Consider the following 15,190-nt stretch of genomic DNA (forward strand, 5'->3'; position numbering starts at 1 on the left):
GACTCCCTCCTCCCTTAGCCTCTCCTTGGTAGAAAGAGGTGGTGCCCGCTTGATGGTAGTAGGGGGTTTCGGTTGTCCTGTCTTTGCCTCTGCAGGGTGGCCCAGTGGTTACTCAGTCGGCTTGGAAACCACCCGGCGGGGGAGACACATGGGGGCTTGTGCTCCCGTGAACAGTTCCAGTCTCAGAGACGCACAGGGGCAGTTCTACCCTGCCCTATAGGGTTGCCCTGGGTCAGTATTGACCGAGTTTCACAAGAGATATTTGCCTCTTCCCCAGCCATAGAACTTCATGGCGGCAGACTGTTCTGAGGGAGTGTTGGTGGAGTGTGCTCAAGTGAGAAGGTTGAGTCTAGGGCAGTGATTCTCAACCTTCCTCATGCCGAGACCCTTTCATACAGTTCCTCATGTGGTGGTGACCCCCAACCATAAAATTATTTTCCTTGCTACTTCATCACTGTCATTTTGCTACAGTTTTGAATTGGGCAACCTTGTGAAAGGGTCATCCGACCCCCAAAGGGGTCACAACCCACAGGTTGAGAACCGCTGGTCTAGGGGCAAGCTTGACCCTGAGTTTCTGACCATCCTCCTTCTCAGGAACCTGACCACACCCCAAACACAGATACATAAGTCTGTGTGTTTCATTGAGGGCTGACAATACCACACCGTAGCAGGCTGCGCCGGACTGGACCCGGTGCCCTCCCGATTCTGCCCTCCCAGTTCTCTCAGCTCCCGCAAGGCAGGTGTGTTGCAGTGGAAGGAGTTGAGCGTGGGAGGGACAGCTGAGAACTGAACCCCCTGCTGCACAGTCCCAGGGCTGTGCCACCAAGACCACTCTGGGGATGATGCCCCCCGTGCTGCGGCACCGGATGCCGGCTGAAGACTTTGTGTGGGGACCACGGCTGACCTCTGCCTGCATAAATGGGGAGGAGAATCCAAGGGCACATCGACCTGAGGGTGACTTCTGTGAGCTCAGACATGCCTCCACCTCTTAGCTCCCATGACCCAGCCTAACTCCCATGACCCAGCTTCTCTGCTGGGTTTGGTGATTTTGTTGCAACCACCACACAGAACTCACAGATAATCCTCATCACCAAGGGGAAGTGGACAGGTTACCACAAGCCAGGATCGGGAAACATTAAGGATACAGTTCTTCTGTCCACAGAGCCGCCTCTTAGCCAGGCATGTCTTGCCAGTCCTCAGCCTCTGGACCATGTGGTCCCTGCGCCTCAGCACTGCTTGGGCAAGTGTGACATAGCTTCCCCTCTGCAAGCTGGCCTCCTGCCCAGAGAATCACCTTTACTTGTTGGGTGGGCCAGCACCACATAGTTTGTAGCAGGCGCCAGGCTTAGCTCTTGACCTAGATTGTTTGAGTTAACCTCCCAGCAGCCCACATGACACAGGAATGGCTATCGGCCCCATCTCTCTGACCCGAGGCTTAGAGAAGGTAGGTAGCTAGTAGCTTCAGATCCCACAGCCAGTAAGTCACAGAGCTGAGGACAAGTCAGATGTGTGTAACCTCTCTGTAATTCTCACACTTCCCCGCCACGTACAGAGCCCTTCCCCAGTGCCAGGGACTTTGCTGTGAGTGTCGCAACCACCCATTTCACAGATGGCGAGACGGAGGCGGACCTCCAGAGGGGTTGAGTAATTGCCTGAGGTCCCTAAGCTGGTTAAGTGATAGAACTAAACTTCAGCCCTGGTGTGCCTGACTCTGAGCGCTGCACACGCCTCTCCCACCACCTCACCACCACCCCTGACTTATTTCTGGCTCCAACTGGAGGGAGGGCCCCAGGCCCTGGAGTTGGAAAGAGCATCACAGTCAAAGAAAACAAATAGTAGCTGAGAAGACGGGGCACGTAGGTTGGATAAGATTTGTTGGCTATGGTTACATCACAGGGAGCAAGGGGGAGAAAGCTAGAGCCCAGAAGGGGAGAGTCAGGGCTAACCCTGGGAATAGTTGACAGGGTGTGTCTGGGGGAGGGGGCGGCTTGGGGCTAGGAGGCCTGCTTTGATGTCTTGCCAGCAGCCTAGTGGTGGTGGTGATTGACAGTTTGTCGGGGTTGTGGAGGGCTGGGCCCTGCCTGGCTTCAATATCGCCGCCATGACATTGTGAGCAGAATTTGTGATTAAACTGCTTTGGCCAGGAAGTTATACCACCCTCTCCGCCACGGCTCCAGTTAGGGAGGCCGAGGTCTCACCACCCTCGGCAGGCCCTCTGAGCCTCCCCTCTCACTGGCTGGGGCTGGGCCAGCCCTCTGCAGCCATCTGCCCAGGCTGCAGAGCTCTTGGTTGCTTTTGGCATGTTTAACAGCTTAATTTCTATTTTTCTGTTTGGGAATGCAGTTGGCCAGCGGTGGGTACTAGAATGGTTTCTGATAGCTATCTTGAATGTTAATATCCTGATCCGTTTTATCGCCGTGACCTGTCCTCCCTGCCTCCCCCCTCCCCCGGCACCCGCTCCCCTCTGCCGAGATAGGCACGCACGCTGAGTGCCTTTGGATAGGCCTCACGCGAAGTTCATCGCTGTCCTTGCTGCCCTCCTCCCTGCCTCTCACAGATAGCATTGTACTTGGCCAATAAAGCCCACAGCCGTGGGAAATCTCTGGCTTGGAGGATATGAGAAGTGTTTCGTTTTGTCTGTGGGGTTTCACAGGGATGATCTAATCTCTGAAAGGCATACTTTATTTCAATTCCATACTTCGGACAAGAGGGCCCCTGATGTTTGGGAGTTCCGGCAGGGGCGGGATTCTGGCTGAGCTGTGCACAGTGGAGCCAGTTGTGAACGTTCCTGTTTGGGAGTCCATGCAGGGGCCGGCTTATGTGTGTGGCGGGGTCGGGCCCATGGTGAGGGTTCCGAAGAACATTTTCTTCACTCAGAAGCCGAAAGCCGGCGATTCGTGTGTCCCCAGCACAAGTTGGGTCTTTGGTTCCCATCTGGATGGCAAGCTCCAAAAACAACCCTGAAGCAGTGGCCCCGAGTGTGTTGGGGTGCAATGTGTACTTCAGGGCTTTCAGAAGTGGATAGTCCCAGGTCTTTCTTCCAAGCCACCTCCAGGTGGACTCATGGTTTGGTGAACTGCCTGTTGTGCTCACCTTTGGCACTTCCCAGGGGTCATTTCAAACTGACACCACAGTACAAACAGTACTGCAGCCGCCCCCCCACCATACCCCCTCCCTACTGGAATAGCCTAAGGGGTATTGTAGGTCCTGCTGACCTCTCCTCTCACTCCTGCCCTGCCGGAGAACCAGACAGAGGCCCTGCTTGTGACGGAGTAAAGCACCTGCTGAGCAATGAACTTCCGAGGGCAACTGAAAGCCTTTCTCAACCAGAGAAGACTGAGCCTGGAAATAAAACGGGGTCAGGAATGGGCATGGGGCCCAGGATCATGAGTAGCACAAGATGCCTGGGGCACGCTGCCACACCCGGGAAGGCCTGTTTTAGTTGAGTTGAATTGCCTCATAGGGAGTAAGTGATGTGCATGGTGTAGCTGCCTTCTCCAGTCTCAGATGCCTGCCTCCTGGTCTGGAGAGGGTGGCTCAGAGGGTTGAATGATCCCAGGGCCTCCGGAAGTTCTGAACATAGAGCCTTTTCCCACCTCCAGGCTTGTGGACTGTTGCAAAGCACCAATGAGCTAAGCACTAACCATCTGCCCTGGAATTGAACCTGACCCTGGCGGCCCGTGCCTCAAAGCAGGATTGTGCTCTGTCGAGTTTTTGATGGCTGGTTTTCTTGGGAGTTTATTGCCAGGACTTTCTTCTGAGGTACCTGGGTGGTCTCCAACTGCCAGCCTTGTGCTTATCAGCCCAACGCTGAGCACATTAATAATTTATGCCACCCAGGGGCTTCAGCTTAGCACTTGGCATGCAAATACGATTCCCCACAATCTCTGTGGGCAGTGTCTCACGGCTGGATAGGAGCCACGATTCTGACTGGGCAGACCTGGAATGGCTCCAGAAAGGAGGGGACAATTTCCCTGAGCCTTGGAGAAGGAGGTGTCCAAACAGCGGGTGCTTTCTAAGAATGACTTGCCAAACGTGTGCCGGCTCTTTGTGGGGAACCATGAGAAAAACACCCTGGGGTGGTTCCTGCCTTCAAGGAACTCTCAGGAGTTTGGTAGGGTGCCGAGCCTGGCACCCCTGAGGCAGGTCCATTTCTGTGGGACAGAGGTGGCGGAGCGGGAACGGCTGCTGCAGGGCTTCCCGGGTGACCGTTGTGTCTCCCGGAGAACACAGCATCCGTAGGGATTTCCCAGACCCTGCAAAGACCTCATAGCCCGAGGAGGCCAGCCCCTCCGACTGTCCTCCAGTCACACCTCCCATCAGCCTGATTCAGTAGACTAGGAAGGGTCAGCGGGGTCTGGAGGGGTGTGGAGAGGAACCCTGGTGGTATGGTGGCGACCCATTGGGCTATGATCCACAAGGTCAGTGTTCGAAACCATTGGCCTCTCTGAGGCAGAAAGACGGACCTTTCTACTCCAGTAAAGAGTTACAGTCTCGGAAGCTCACGGTGTCCTGTAGGGTCACTATGAGTCATCAATGACTTGATGACAGTGAGTTTGGTTTTTTGGGTGTTGGGGGCTGGGGGGGTGGGGGGTAGGAAGGGGTCAGAGTGAGGGGAGCATGTTGTGTTGTGCTGTTCCGCAGATCTGGTGAGCTGCCTGGGGACTCTTAATTCTGCACCAGGCTCGTTGCACCTGCACACACACACACACACACACACACACACACACACACACACCTTTGCTGCTGCTATTACTTTCCCCAAGAGTGCCCACCCTTGCTCGTCCCTGTGAAGTCTTCCAACTGCTCTTCTACTCGACTTCTGTCTCCTCGGCTCTTGTCGTCGCTAGCCGCCACCGGGCCGGCTCCGACCCATAGCGACCCTACGTGCCACAGAATGGAACACGGCCCGGCCCTGCGCCACCCTCGCCATTGCTCCCACGGATGCAGCCCCTGTGCCAACCCATCTCCTTGAGGGCCTTCCCCTCCTTCGCTGCCCCTCCCCTTGACCAAGCAGGAGGTCCTTCTCCGGGACATCGGGAATGGGTAGCATTTCTTTGGCCTTCTCCATGCATGTGGGGCAGCCAGGTTCCTGAGATCACCAGCCCCTTGAAAACAAGGAGAGGGCCTCCTGCGGCTCCTCCTGGGGATGGTGTGTAGGTTTCCTTACCCAGTCTTGGCATAAAATCTCCTGGGGACGGTGTGTAGGTTTCCTTACCCAGTCTTGGCATAAAATCTCCGTGGCGCCTCCCACCGTGCGGCTGAGTCTAGTCTACGTGTCTGCCCACGAGATGACGCAGGGTTGGCCAACCTCAGCACCAGCAACATGGCTGGTTCATGGTTGTCTCTGGGGGTGGGCTGGGCTGGCTGGCAACTGTGTAATGCACTGGGGGCTCTTCTGTAGGCTCCACCCATGGGGTGCCTAGGACGACCTTCCACTCCAGTCTTGACGGTCCAAAGCATCACCGGACATTTTTGTCACCAGTCAAGTGTCCCCTGGGGACCAAAACAGGCTGGGCACTGCCACAAAGGGGGGCACTCCATTAGTACTGGTCCTCCTTCTTTCCTGACGCCCCCAGCACCCGGCACAGCATAGGTGGGTGAGTGGAATGGGGCTGCGACTCTGGGCTTTAGCAGCCGGACGTAGAGATGTCGTGGAAACCCGGGCTGCTCACCGCACGGCACACTAACGGAGGCCCTGTTGTGTTCTTCTTTGCAGATCGATCTGGAGCCAGAAGGAAGAGTCTATGTGATCATTGATCTCTCGGGGTCGTCGGGTGAAGGTAGGAGAGCTGTGGCGTGTCGATGTGCCCCTGTCTGCCGGGTTCATTCTCTCCCCTCCTTGGCTGGAACGTAGTTCATCAATATTTAATTGGTTGGAGCTGTGGAAAGGAGGAGGTAATTCTGAAGATGCTGTGCCTGTGTACAGATGGGGACAGCCATCTGTTAACGTTGGTGGGGCAGAGATGACATTTCAGCGTAAGCAGGCGAGGCTGACAAACCAGGCCTTCCTCCCATTATCGGTGCTCACAGTGGGCTTTGCTGATGTGGCGGTGTCTCTGGAGGCCCTGGGGGGTGGTGGTGGGTGGGTAGGGTCTGCCTGTGCTTGTGCTGGGAAGGAAGTAGCGCCAGTTAGTCTTGGGGTATCCAGAAAAGAAACCAGTCCCGCGTCAACTTTCAGGGCCGTCTTTCTCTGGAGCTTTGATCGAAGGGCTGTGTTGTTTCCAGTTGCCTGCTGGGGAAAAGCCCTGCTCTTATTGAGAAGCCTTTGGGAGAGGGAACATGCGATGACTGTGTCTTGGGATTTCTGTGTGACCAACTCATCATCCATTCTCAACAGGCGGATCCAATAACTGTCTGCGGGTAGAGGGATGGTTATGGGAACTACTTTTCCTGTAATAAACAACAACCAAAGAAAAAACCCCAGCCTCGCTGTCATCCAGGTGATTCTGACTCATAGAGACACTATGGAGTAGAACTGCTTCTGTCACTCTTGACAGGCGTAGAAAGCCTCCTCTTTCTCCCTCGGAGCAGCTAGTGGTTTCGAACTGCTGACCATGTGGCTCGCAGCCAACACAGGATCCACTGTGGCACCAGGGCTTCTTAAGAGATGTCAATTATTCACAGTGGGTTCAAAACTCTAAATATGCTTCCCAAATTGGTCTTTACACTTTCTACTCTTTGTTTGCAACGTACCCATTGGCTTTTCTCAGTCTCCTCCCTTGCTCTGAGCACTGGGAAAGCCCAGAATAGAGTCTGCTCTGGTAGATTGGAGGATGGAAGGATATTCAATATGAAATACTAAGACCTACAAAAAGGTCTAGAGAATATTAAAACAGCAACTAGTGTCACTGCAACTTGGATTTAGAAAAAATGCTGCTAACAAGATGAAGCTTTGTAGTGACCTTTGACATGACACCTGATCCTAAATTCCCAAGAATTAATTAATGTGTCACGGTGGTGGCTCCCTGACTGTAGATACTGATGAAGCCGATGAATCTCTCCTTTTCTCTTACATAATCTATACATCAGGGAACCAATAAATAGGTACTTCCAGTTCCAGGAAGTTGGGCCACCAATGGGAGGCTTGGATTACTTTTTTTTCATGGAAATTAATGACTTGCGTGTGGAAGACAGCCTTCTTTTACGGTACATGGACGCATGAATGAACGAATCAGAAGCAATTGATTTTTTCCTTCTTCTCCCGTTTTATTATATGTGAATGGCCAGAGCAATTTTCACTGAGCTAAATTCTTAGTGTTTCCTTTTTTTTAAATCTCTTTCATCTAAAGAAAGCAGAGTTAACTTCAGAAATGCTGACACATGCCAGACTCCGTAAAGCGTAGCACGTGTTTGTCTAAAGAAAAGAAGCCGTTTCTCTCCCGCTCTCTGTCTTTTTCCCTCCCCTTTGGCTGTTCTTGGACTTGAGCTCATCTTTGTATAGTGGGACGACAGACTGGGTAACCCTTCCTTAGAAGCTGATCTGTGGTCCCGCTGCTGGGACCATGGGCACCCCTGGTCTGGAGGTGGTTTTGTTTTGGAAAGGGTCGGAGGATTGGCAGGGGGAGGAAGGGCTAGAGAATGAGCAGCCATGACATTGTTACCTAGTCTACACAAGTAGGGTCTCCTGGGACACTTGGCCGTCATAGACACTGTGTTGGATGTATAGCCTGGAGAGTCACAGATTCCTGTCCAAGCCCTGGTCTTTAGGGAAAATATTTAACCCTATAGTCTGTGAAAGTGAAGGAAGAGAATTGGAATAAAGTACAATTGGGATTTCCGCCACTCACTGTTAAGATGAATAGTGGTTTCTCCTTGGGTTGCTAACCGCAAGGTCACCAGTTCAAAATCACCAGTGGCTCCTTGGAAGAAAGATGGAGATTTCTTCTCCCATAAAGAGTTACAGTCTGGGAAACTCACAGAGGCAGTTCCACTCTGTCCTATGGGGCCAGTCTGAGTGTTTTATTATTATTCTCTATCTAGCTTCCCCCCAGTCCCATCGATGGATCAACCTGTAGAAATGGCACAAATGTGACAACACAAGCAGCTATCAGAGACTGCAGGTGTGGGTGTGGGACTGTGAATGACACCCCTTTCTTCTAGGGTGTGCCAAAAAAAGACTTGCCTTCTCGTGGATGCGCTGTAGAAAGCCTAGCCATTTCCGTCTGCCCGAGCTTGGGCTAATGTGATTTCTAACTGTCTAATGACATTCCACCTCTTGCATGTCCTGTGCACTGCCCCGTAATGGGATTTAACCAGTGTGTGCTCAACCTGCACCCGAGGCCCAAATGCAGGAGTTCGGTTGGGTGTCATCCAAGGTCATTTCTGGTCATGTGCCTTTATATAAACCTCTATTAGAGCCCAAGGCTGACAGCTGGCTAAGATGACACTAGGTAGAGGGGGTTGGAGGAAAGGGACTCGTTTATTTATTTTTATTTTTTGCTTTTCTTTAGCCAATGGAATGAACACATCATGTGATAAGCAGTTTTTTCTTTTTCTCTTTTTACCTTTGTATTGTGATTTGAGTGAAAATGTACAGAGCTAATTGGTTTTCCATTCAACAGTGCATGGCCATTCTGTTTCATGAAGCTGACAGTCCCCACAGTATACCCTTTCCATTCATCTTCTTCTTCTTTTTTTTTCTTATCTATTCCTGCCTTCTGAGCTTTATCCCTTGGCAAGTGCTGCCCTTCCGATCTCCATGGCTGGTTGTTCTAAGGAAAGGATACCTGTCTGGGGTTACTATTCCCCATATAGGCTTGTCTGATGTTTGACTGAAAGGAGATCCAGGCGGGTGAGTTGAGCTCTGGGCCTGAAGACTAACTAAGGACCATAGTCTTAGTGGTTCCACTGATCTCTATGGGACCGAAAACAAACTAGTTTTTTTTTATGATTTTGAGTTCTGTTCTGCACGTTTCTCCCATTCTGCCTCTTGTGGTCAAGCAGTTAGCTGTGGTAGCCGGACACCATCTAGTTCTTCTGGTCTCAGGGTCGTGGAGGCTGAGGTTTGAGTTGCCCGTTAGTTCTTTGGACAAACTGCTTCCATGTGTCTTAGATTTTCTTTCTTAGTCTTTTCTCCAGATGTGGAGAGACCAGTAGTTGTCATTAAGGCTGTTCACAAGCTGTCAAGGCTCCATTTGTTAACTCACCAACATAGGTTGTATTGTCTGTCTACAGTGGGCTATTCTGTGCCATGTGGTGTGAGGGTGATTGGGCTCGTCTTCTGCCTTCCCAGCAGGTGTGAAGGGGTTCACTGGAGTGAGTTCTTCACTGTTTCAGCCAACTCTAGAAATAAGAATTAGGGAAATGCTGTCTTTTAAAAAATCAGTTGTTTATTCATAACAGAGGGAGTAGTGAGTTCATTTCCAGACCCGAAGGGTGATTAATGGCCATAGTGTTTGGATTTCATCTGTCTCTATCTGACCAGCATGTTTAGTCTATTTTATGGTTTTGAGTTTTGTCCACATTTTTCTCCCACTCTATCCAGGACTTTCAAATATAATCCTTTCCAGAGCAGTTGGTAGCCATAGCTGGGCACCTTCTAGTTCTTTTGATCTCAGAGTTATCGTTGTAGCTACATAATTTCATGTTGCTCTGTGGTAGTTACATAAAACACCAACATCTTTCTATTATTCTCTGCTTCCAACCAAGATCCATGTGACATCGGCAATGCTGACATCAGCATTTGCTGATGAAGATCAAGGATCACAACTCAATGTGAACATAAGAAAAATTCTCACTGTTGAAACAGTAGCTAACATGATGGCAAACAGAAAAGATTGAAGTTGTCAAGTATTTCGTCTTGCTTGCTCCACCTCCTCTTCTGAATCTGGCCCGAACCTCTGGCAATTCCCTGTCAATGTCCTGCTGCACCTGTACAAAGTTCCTAAGTGTTAGGAACAAAGGGGAAGTGAAAGCAGGAATCCCAGGGAGCAAGTGGGATACGTGAGGTACATGGAGGGGATTGCAGTGCATGAGCTGAAACAAAAGGTGTGAATTGTTGAATGTGTAAACGATTGCTCTGTAAACCTTCACCTAATTCACAACAAAAAAGTTTTAAAACCATGGAGAGGAAACACAAAAAAGAATTAGGTCACCCTGGTTTGTGTAGATCACCATTTTGGCAACAAAATGGCCAAGATCCAAAACAATCTTGGGCACACACCGTCACAAAGAGTGCAATTACATCATGCTCTGGTGTGGATGTGCTTTGTGGAAGCAGATCAGGAGGAGCAGGGAGCCGATCCCCAACTCACTCTCTGCGGGACACAGTGATGCGCTTTCTCAGGACCAACAGTGTTCAGCCTCTACTCCAGGACCCACAGCAGATAGAGTGGCAAGTGAGCACAACTTTTAGAGTTCATCCAATTTGGATTTATTTCCTGGCTCTCACGCTCAGAGCTACAGATTCCTCCCCAGTAAAATGGCATGCCCATGAGCTGGGTGCCCTGTGACTTAGTGGCCTATGTACTATGCTGCTAACCACCAGGCCAGCAGATGTGGCTTTCTGCTCCCATAAAGACTCATAGCCTTGGAAACCCAAAGGGGCAACTCTATTCTGTCTTATGGGGTCACTGAGTGAGAATTGACTCGATGGCAGTGAGATTTTTATTGTTGTTTTAATGAGACAGGGCTGCTCTAAGGAGATACTAACCCAAGACTCTCAGGCCCTGAAGATCTGAGGGCGGGCAGTGGGTCCATCTGTACCCAGTGCCCAGGAATCAGCAAGAGAAATGGTGGACAGGGAAAATATTGAGGGCAGAGTTCTGGTTCTAAAGACCCCAGAATGAACTAAAACAGCCACAGAGCAAGGTACAGGCTAATAAAGAGGCAGGAGCAATGAGATGGGGCCCGGCCGAGTTCAGCCCCTGCCGCAGTGCTGCCTATCCTCTCTCTCCTCCACGTGAACTTGCACCCACATGGGCATGCTTTAGCCCCCTTAGAGTTGCTTGTTTGCAAGGTTGCCTCATCTCTGCACCGTGTAAACTCAGAATATGTGGTCTCCATTCACTTACCTGGCCTTGACAACAGCCCCTCATGTATTTGAAGATTTAACTCTCTTCTTCAGACTGAACACATCAAATTCCCTAACCTTTCTGATAAGTTATTTTAGAAATCCTCACTCATTTTAGCAGATCCTAGGACAGACAGACATTCATTCAGCCACGATGCAGCAACGTGTGTGTTGAGGTTTTAGCTTTAGACGGTGCTTAAGAGGATTGCCTCGGTGTGGGAGATGGTGCCATTGGGTGGCTAGATGATGTGTCCCGGGCCAGAAGGTCAGTGAACATGTCTCATTGGGTCTAGAGTCCAAGCCACAAGCCAGGCCTCTGCTCCAGAGTCCTGTGAAGGAGTTTGCCCAGATGGCTGTGCCCTTTCCACGCAGTCTCCTTAGGTGACCTGTCATTCAGAAAGCGTTCAACACAAAGATCAAGCTCCAGTTCTAAGCTGTGAGTCCAAAGGGGGCCCAGACAGTCTGTTCCGTTCATGAACCCGCAGTCTTCTTTTCCTCGCTCACAGAAAGGGAAGCTCTCCTGAGCCCAGTATGTGCTGGTGGACTGGATCTTTCTGAGGCTTTCTGTAACGGCGGTATGGGGTTGAAATGGAAGAGGCGGGCTTCCTTGTAAAACCCTGCCAAAGCCGGTGGGCAGTATATCTTAATAACATCTTTTAGATTCCTGGTAACCACAAGGTCAGCAGTTCAAAAGCACCAGCTTCTCCGAAGAAAGATGAGGCTTTTGACTCCTGTAGGAGTTAGGCTTGGAAACCCACAAGGGTGGCTCCAGAGGGTCAATATACCGTATGTGCTCGAGTGTAAGCCAACCCAAATATCAGCCGAAGCACCTAAGTTTACCCCCAAAACTGCATTAAAAATATGCTGAAAAACTCGGCTTATACACACACGTATGTACGGTAAGTCGGAATTGGCTAATTAGCTGTGAGTTTTTGAGATGACTGGAACTTCAGTTAATAAGAATTCTGCTTTCTCCTTCTGAATTTTACAGTATTTAATCCAAAATCTTCTGGTTACCAGATAGTTCTAAAGAACCATTCATTTGAATGAGCAGCCATTACCAATAAACTTCAGCAAATTTGCCCAGGATTGTGGCTATGCTGGATTTGGGGGACGGAGGGTGAGGCGGGAAGGGGGAAATGTGAAAAGATGTTCGTAAGCAGCATAAAGCAAGACCCATGCTTTCAAGAAACCTGTGATTCAATTAGGGATCCAAGAGACTCGCAGCATGAAGGCATTAGAGAGCAATGCAAGGCAATATAGCATCGAGTGCTTAATTGGGTATTACCAAGAGTTCCCCAAATGGGAATAAGACGGGGCTGAGCCACCGCAGGCGAGCTTCCAGAGACAGGGCTCTGACTGGAAAGGAAAAGATCAATACGTTGGCTTGACAAAAAAAGGTGGAAGCCATGCTTAGCATGGGGATGACGCCATCTTTATTAAAAACAGTGTGGGAGTGCTTATGTTCGGTGAAGACCAGAGGGACGCCATCATAAAACAGATGCAGTCATGATTTCTAGAAGCTTCCAAAGAAAGTCCGTCATCAGTGTTGGAGGTAGAAAGTCTTGTGCTGTGAAAATCAGAAAATGAAATACTTTAAGTGGCTAGACCATGTTGGAAGCTTGGAAGTGGCCCTTTGTGGAAGTGCCTTCATGGGCGAGGTCTGTCTTCCACCCTGAACCCCAAGGAGATATGGGGTGTTCTAGATCTGCTTTGGTCAGGTTGGGGACATTGAATGGAGCACATTTTCCAAAGGTGCTGTTCAGGGAAAATCAAACTTGGATATCGATGTCCCGTGGTGGTCTTTTCTACTCTCTTTCATCCTTAGCCTCCAGGAGCTCCGTAGTAGCCTTTCTAGCCCATCTTCTGGCCTCAAGTTCATATACCCCTACTCTCTTACCTCTGACATCCTGCCCAGTCTGTAATAAGAAGCACTGCTTGGGCGAGCAGGAAGAGCCCCGGGTTTCCCAGAGTGTGAGTCCCCCTCCTACATGATGCTTTTGGCAAGGAGACTTGGGCCCTCTTCACCTCCCAGGCGACTCAGACACCTGGACGGGTCAGATTCTCCAGTGGACTGTGGTGTTCAGAAATGCTCTGAGGGCTTGATAGGTATGAGAAGACCATCTGGTTAGTTTAAAACACGGATCTAACCTTGTTTTCCCCACCCCCATTCACCAATATAGCCTCTTGCTACTGCTACTGCCCAGACCCTGTGACCTGGTCCTTGGTCTGCATTGTTCTGGCTCCATCTTTGCTCTGTTGAAAGAAATGGATATTCCTAGAAGTGATGATATGTACCAGCCAAGATGGTGGGGTGGGGGCGGAGCCAGCTCAAAAGGATTGAGCAACCAAACTCCTGTTCAAGGAGCTTCTAATGTCACAAAGAGGCATTCATTGCTAAAATGCTTGATGAGAAGCAAGCCAAGAAACCTTCATTTCCTTCCAGAGCCTTTAGAAGCACAGCAGGTCCTTTGAAATGAATCATCCACAGTTAACAGCACCAAATGACAAGCATTAGCCGGGAAAAACCAGAATTGAATCCTGAGTGTTTAGAGAGCCGGGACCCTTCTGCTCACCCCTAGAGGTCCATTGCCCCTGCCATTACGGGAGCATGGTGTGTGTATGTTCTATTGACGTGTGTGGCTGTTTGGCTAATGAAGTAATTGAGGAGAGAATGGGCCTGTTGAAGAAATAAACTTAGAGAAAGGGTGAGTTTTTCATCGCTGTTTAGTCCAGATGTGAGCCCACGTTTCCTGGCAGAGCCCCAATTGCATCTCTGCTGACTTGCTATATATCATCTCTGTGCCTTACAAAGACGGTTGTTTCGGGAAAATTCATGTTTGCAGCTGGGTCAAAGTGGTCTGTAATGTAATTATTTACTGTTGTTGATGCCCTCGTGATTTGCCTTGAAAGAAAAGAGTATTTCCATTCATCTAACCTAATATAGAGAGTTGTCTTTTAAGACCAATTACTTTATTCTTTTATCCAGTTGAAATTGGCCAGTGCGGACAGGTTTATTGATTTTTCCTATGATCCAGCTTTCTTGAAACGTTTACATTTTCACCTTTAAAGTCCAGCCCCATCTTTAATTGAGCTGCTAACACTGGCCTTTCACTTTCTCCAGAATTAGGAGCTTTCGGTGTGAGCTTATGGGGCCCTGGAAGACTGTGTGCGTGTGCACACAGATGGGGATGAATTTCTCAGGCTTGCTGAATCTGCCTGTTAGTCTCTCCAGGTTCCTTATTAGAAGCATCATTTAGTCGCTTCTCTCGGTAGTGTATACACTAAAGGACCCCAGGTGGGGCAGTGGTTCAGCACTGGCTGCTACTGGAAGATGGTGGTATGAAGCCGCCAGCTCGTCCATGGATGAGCGATATGGCTGTCTAATTCCACAAAGATTACTGCCTCAGAAGCCCCGTGGAGCAGGTCTCTGTCCTACCGGGTCACTATGAGTTGGAATTGGCTCGACCACAATTGGTTTGGTTGTGGGTTTCCTTTATCTGAGACCTTGAGGCTGCAGAGCAACATAACATGATCTCTGCCCTCAGGTAGCTCGTACTCAAATAGAAGGAGACAAGTAATGGACTTGAAAGCACAACAATGCACTTCACGTGTCTGGTATCTTGTGGTAGAACATGTGCAGTGAGGCCCCCTTGCAGACATCCTTCTCTTGGCGGTCTCTGCTCCACAAAGGACAACCATTACCCGATCTTTGTCCTCATGATCTCATTTAATCTACATGGCACTCTTGAAATGCAAGGGTTGACACGTTCCCTCTTCAACTTGCTTGAGGACACAGAGCTCCTATCTACTGAAGATCCATCCCAAGGGTAAAGCTAGAACAATGGTGGGTTGATGAATCCCTCGGTGGGGCAAACAGTTAAGTGCTTGAATACTAATTCAAAGGTGGGCAGTGTGAACCTGCACGGAGGCACCTCAGAAGAAAAAGCCAGCCATTTGCTTCTGTAAGCTTGAAAACGCAATGGAGCACAGTTCTCTGGCTATACATGGGGCCACTGTGTGTCCAGATGGACTCCAGGGGAACTGGTAGCACTCAATGTACCCAAATTTGCATCTGATTTGTACATGCATTTGTTCACCATACAGCTATTGAGCACCCACTGTATGCCAGCCGTTCTTTTCAGGGCTGTTGTTGTTGTAGCCCTGAGTTGTTTC

At 50.0% G+C, this 15,190-nt stretch overlaps 1 protein-coding gene across 2 annotated transcripts in view; it reads left to right on the forward strand.

Annotated features, from left to right (window-relative positions):
• The window catches only part of PRKCE (protein kinase C epsilon), a 570,548-nt gene that overhangs the window by 212,771 nt on the left and 342,587 nt on the right, over positions 1–15,190 (forward strand). For both annotated transcript variants that reach the window (XM_004699760.4, XM_045285766.1), the window contains exon 2: positions 5,720–5,783. In XM_004699760.4, coding sequence (XP_004699817.1) covers positions 5,720–5,783 — 64 coding nt within the window. The remainder of the gene's footprint in view (positions 1–5,719; positions 5,784–15,190) is intronic.

Source organism: Echinops telfairi, unplaced genomic scaffold (genome assembly GCF_000313985.2).
Source record: "Echinops telfairi isolate 266 unplaced genomic scaffold, ASM31398v2 ScPeMD7_7475;HRSCAF=8513, whole genome shotgun sequence".
Lineage (NCBI taxonomy): Eukaryota > Metazoa > Chordata > Mammalia > Afrosoricida > Tenrecidae > Echinops > Echinops telfairi.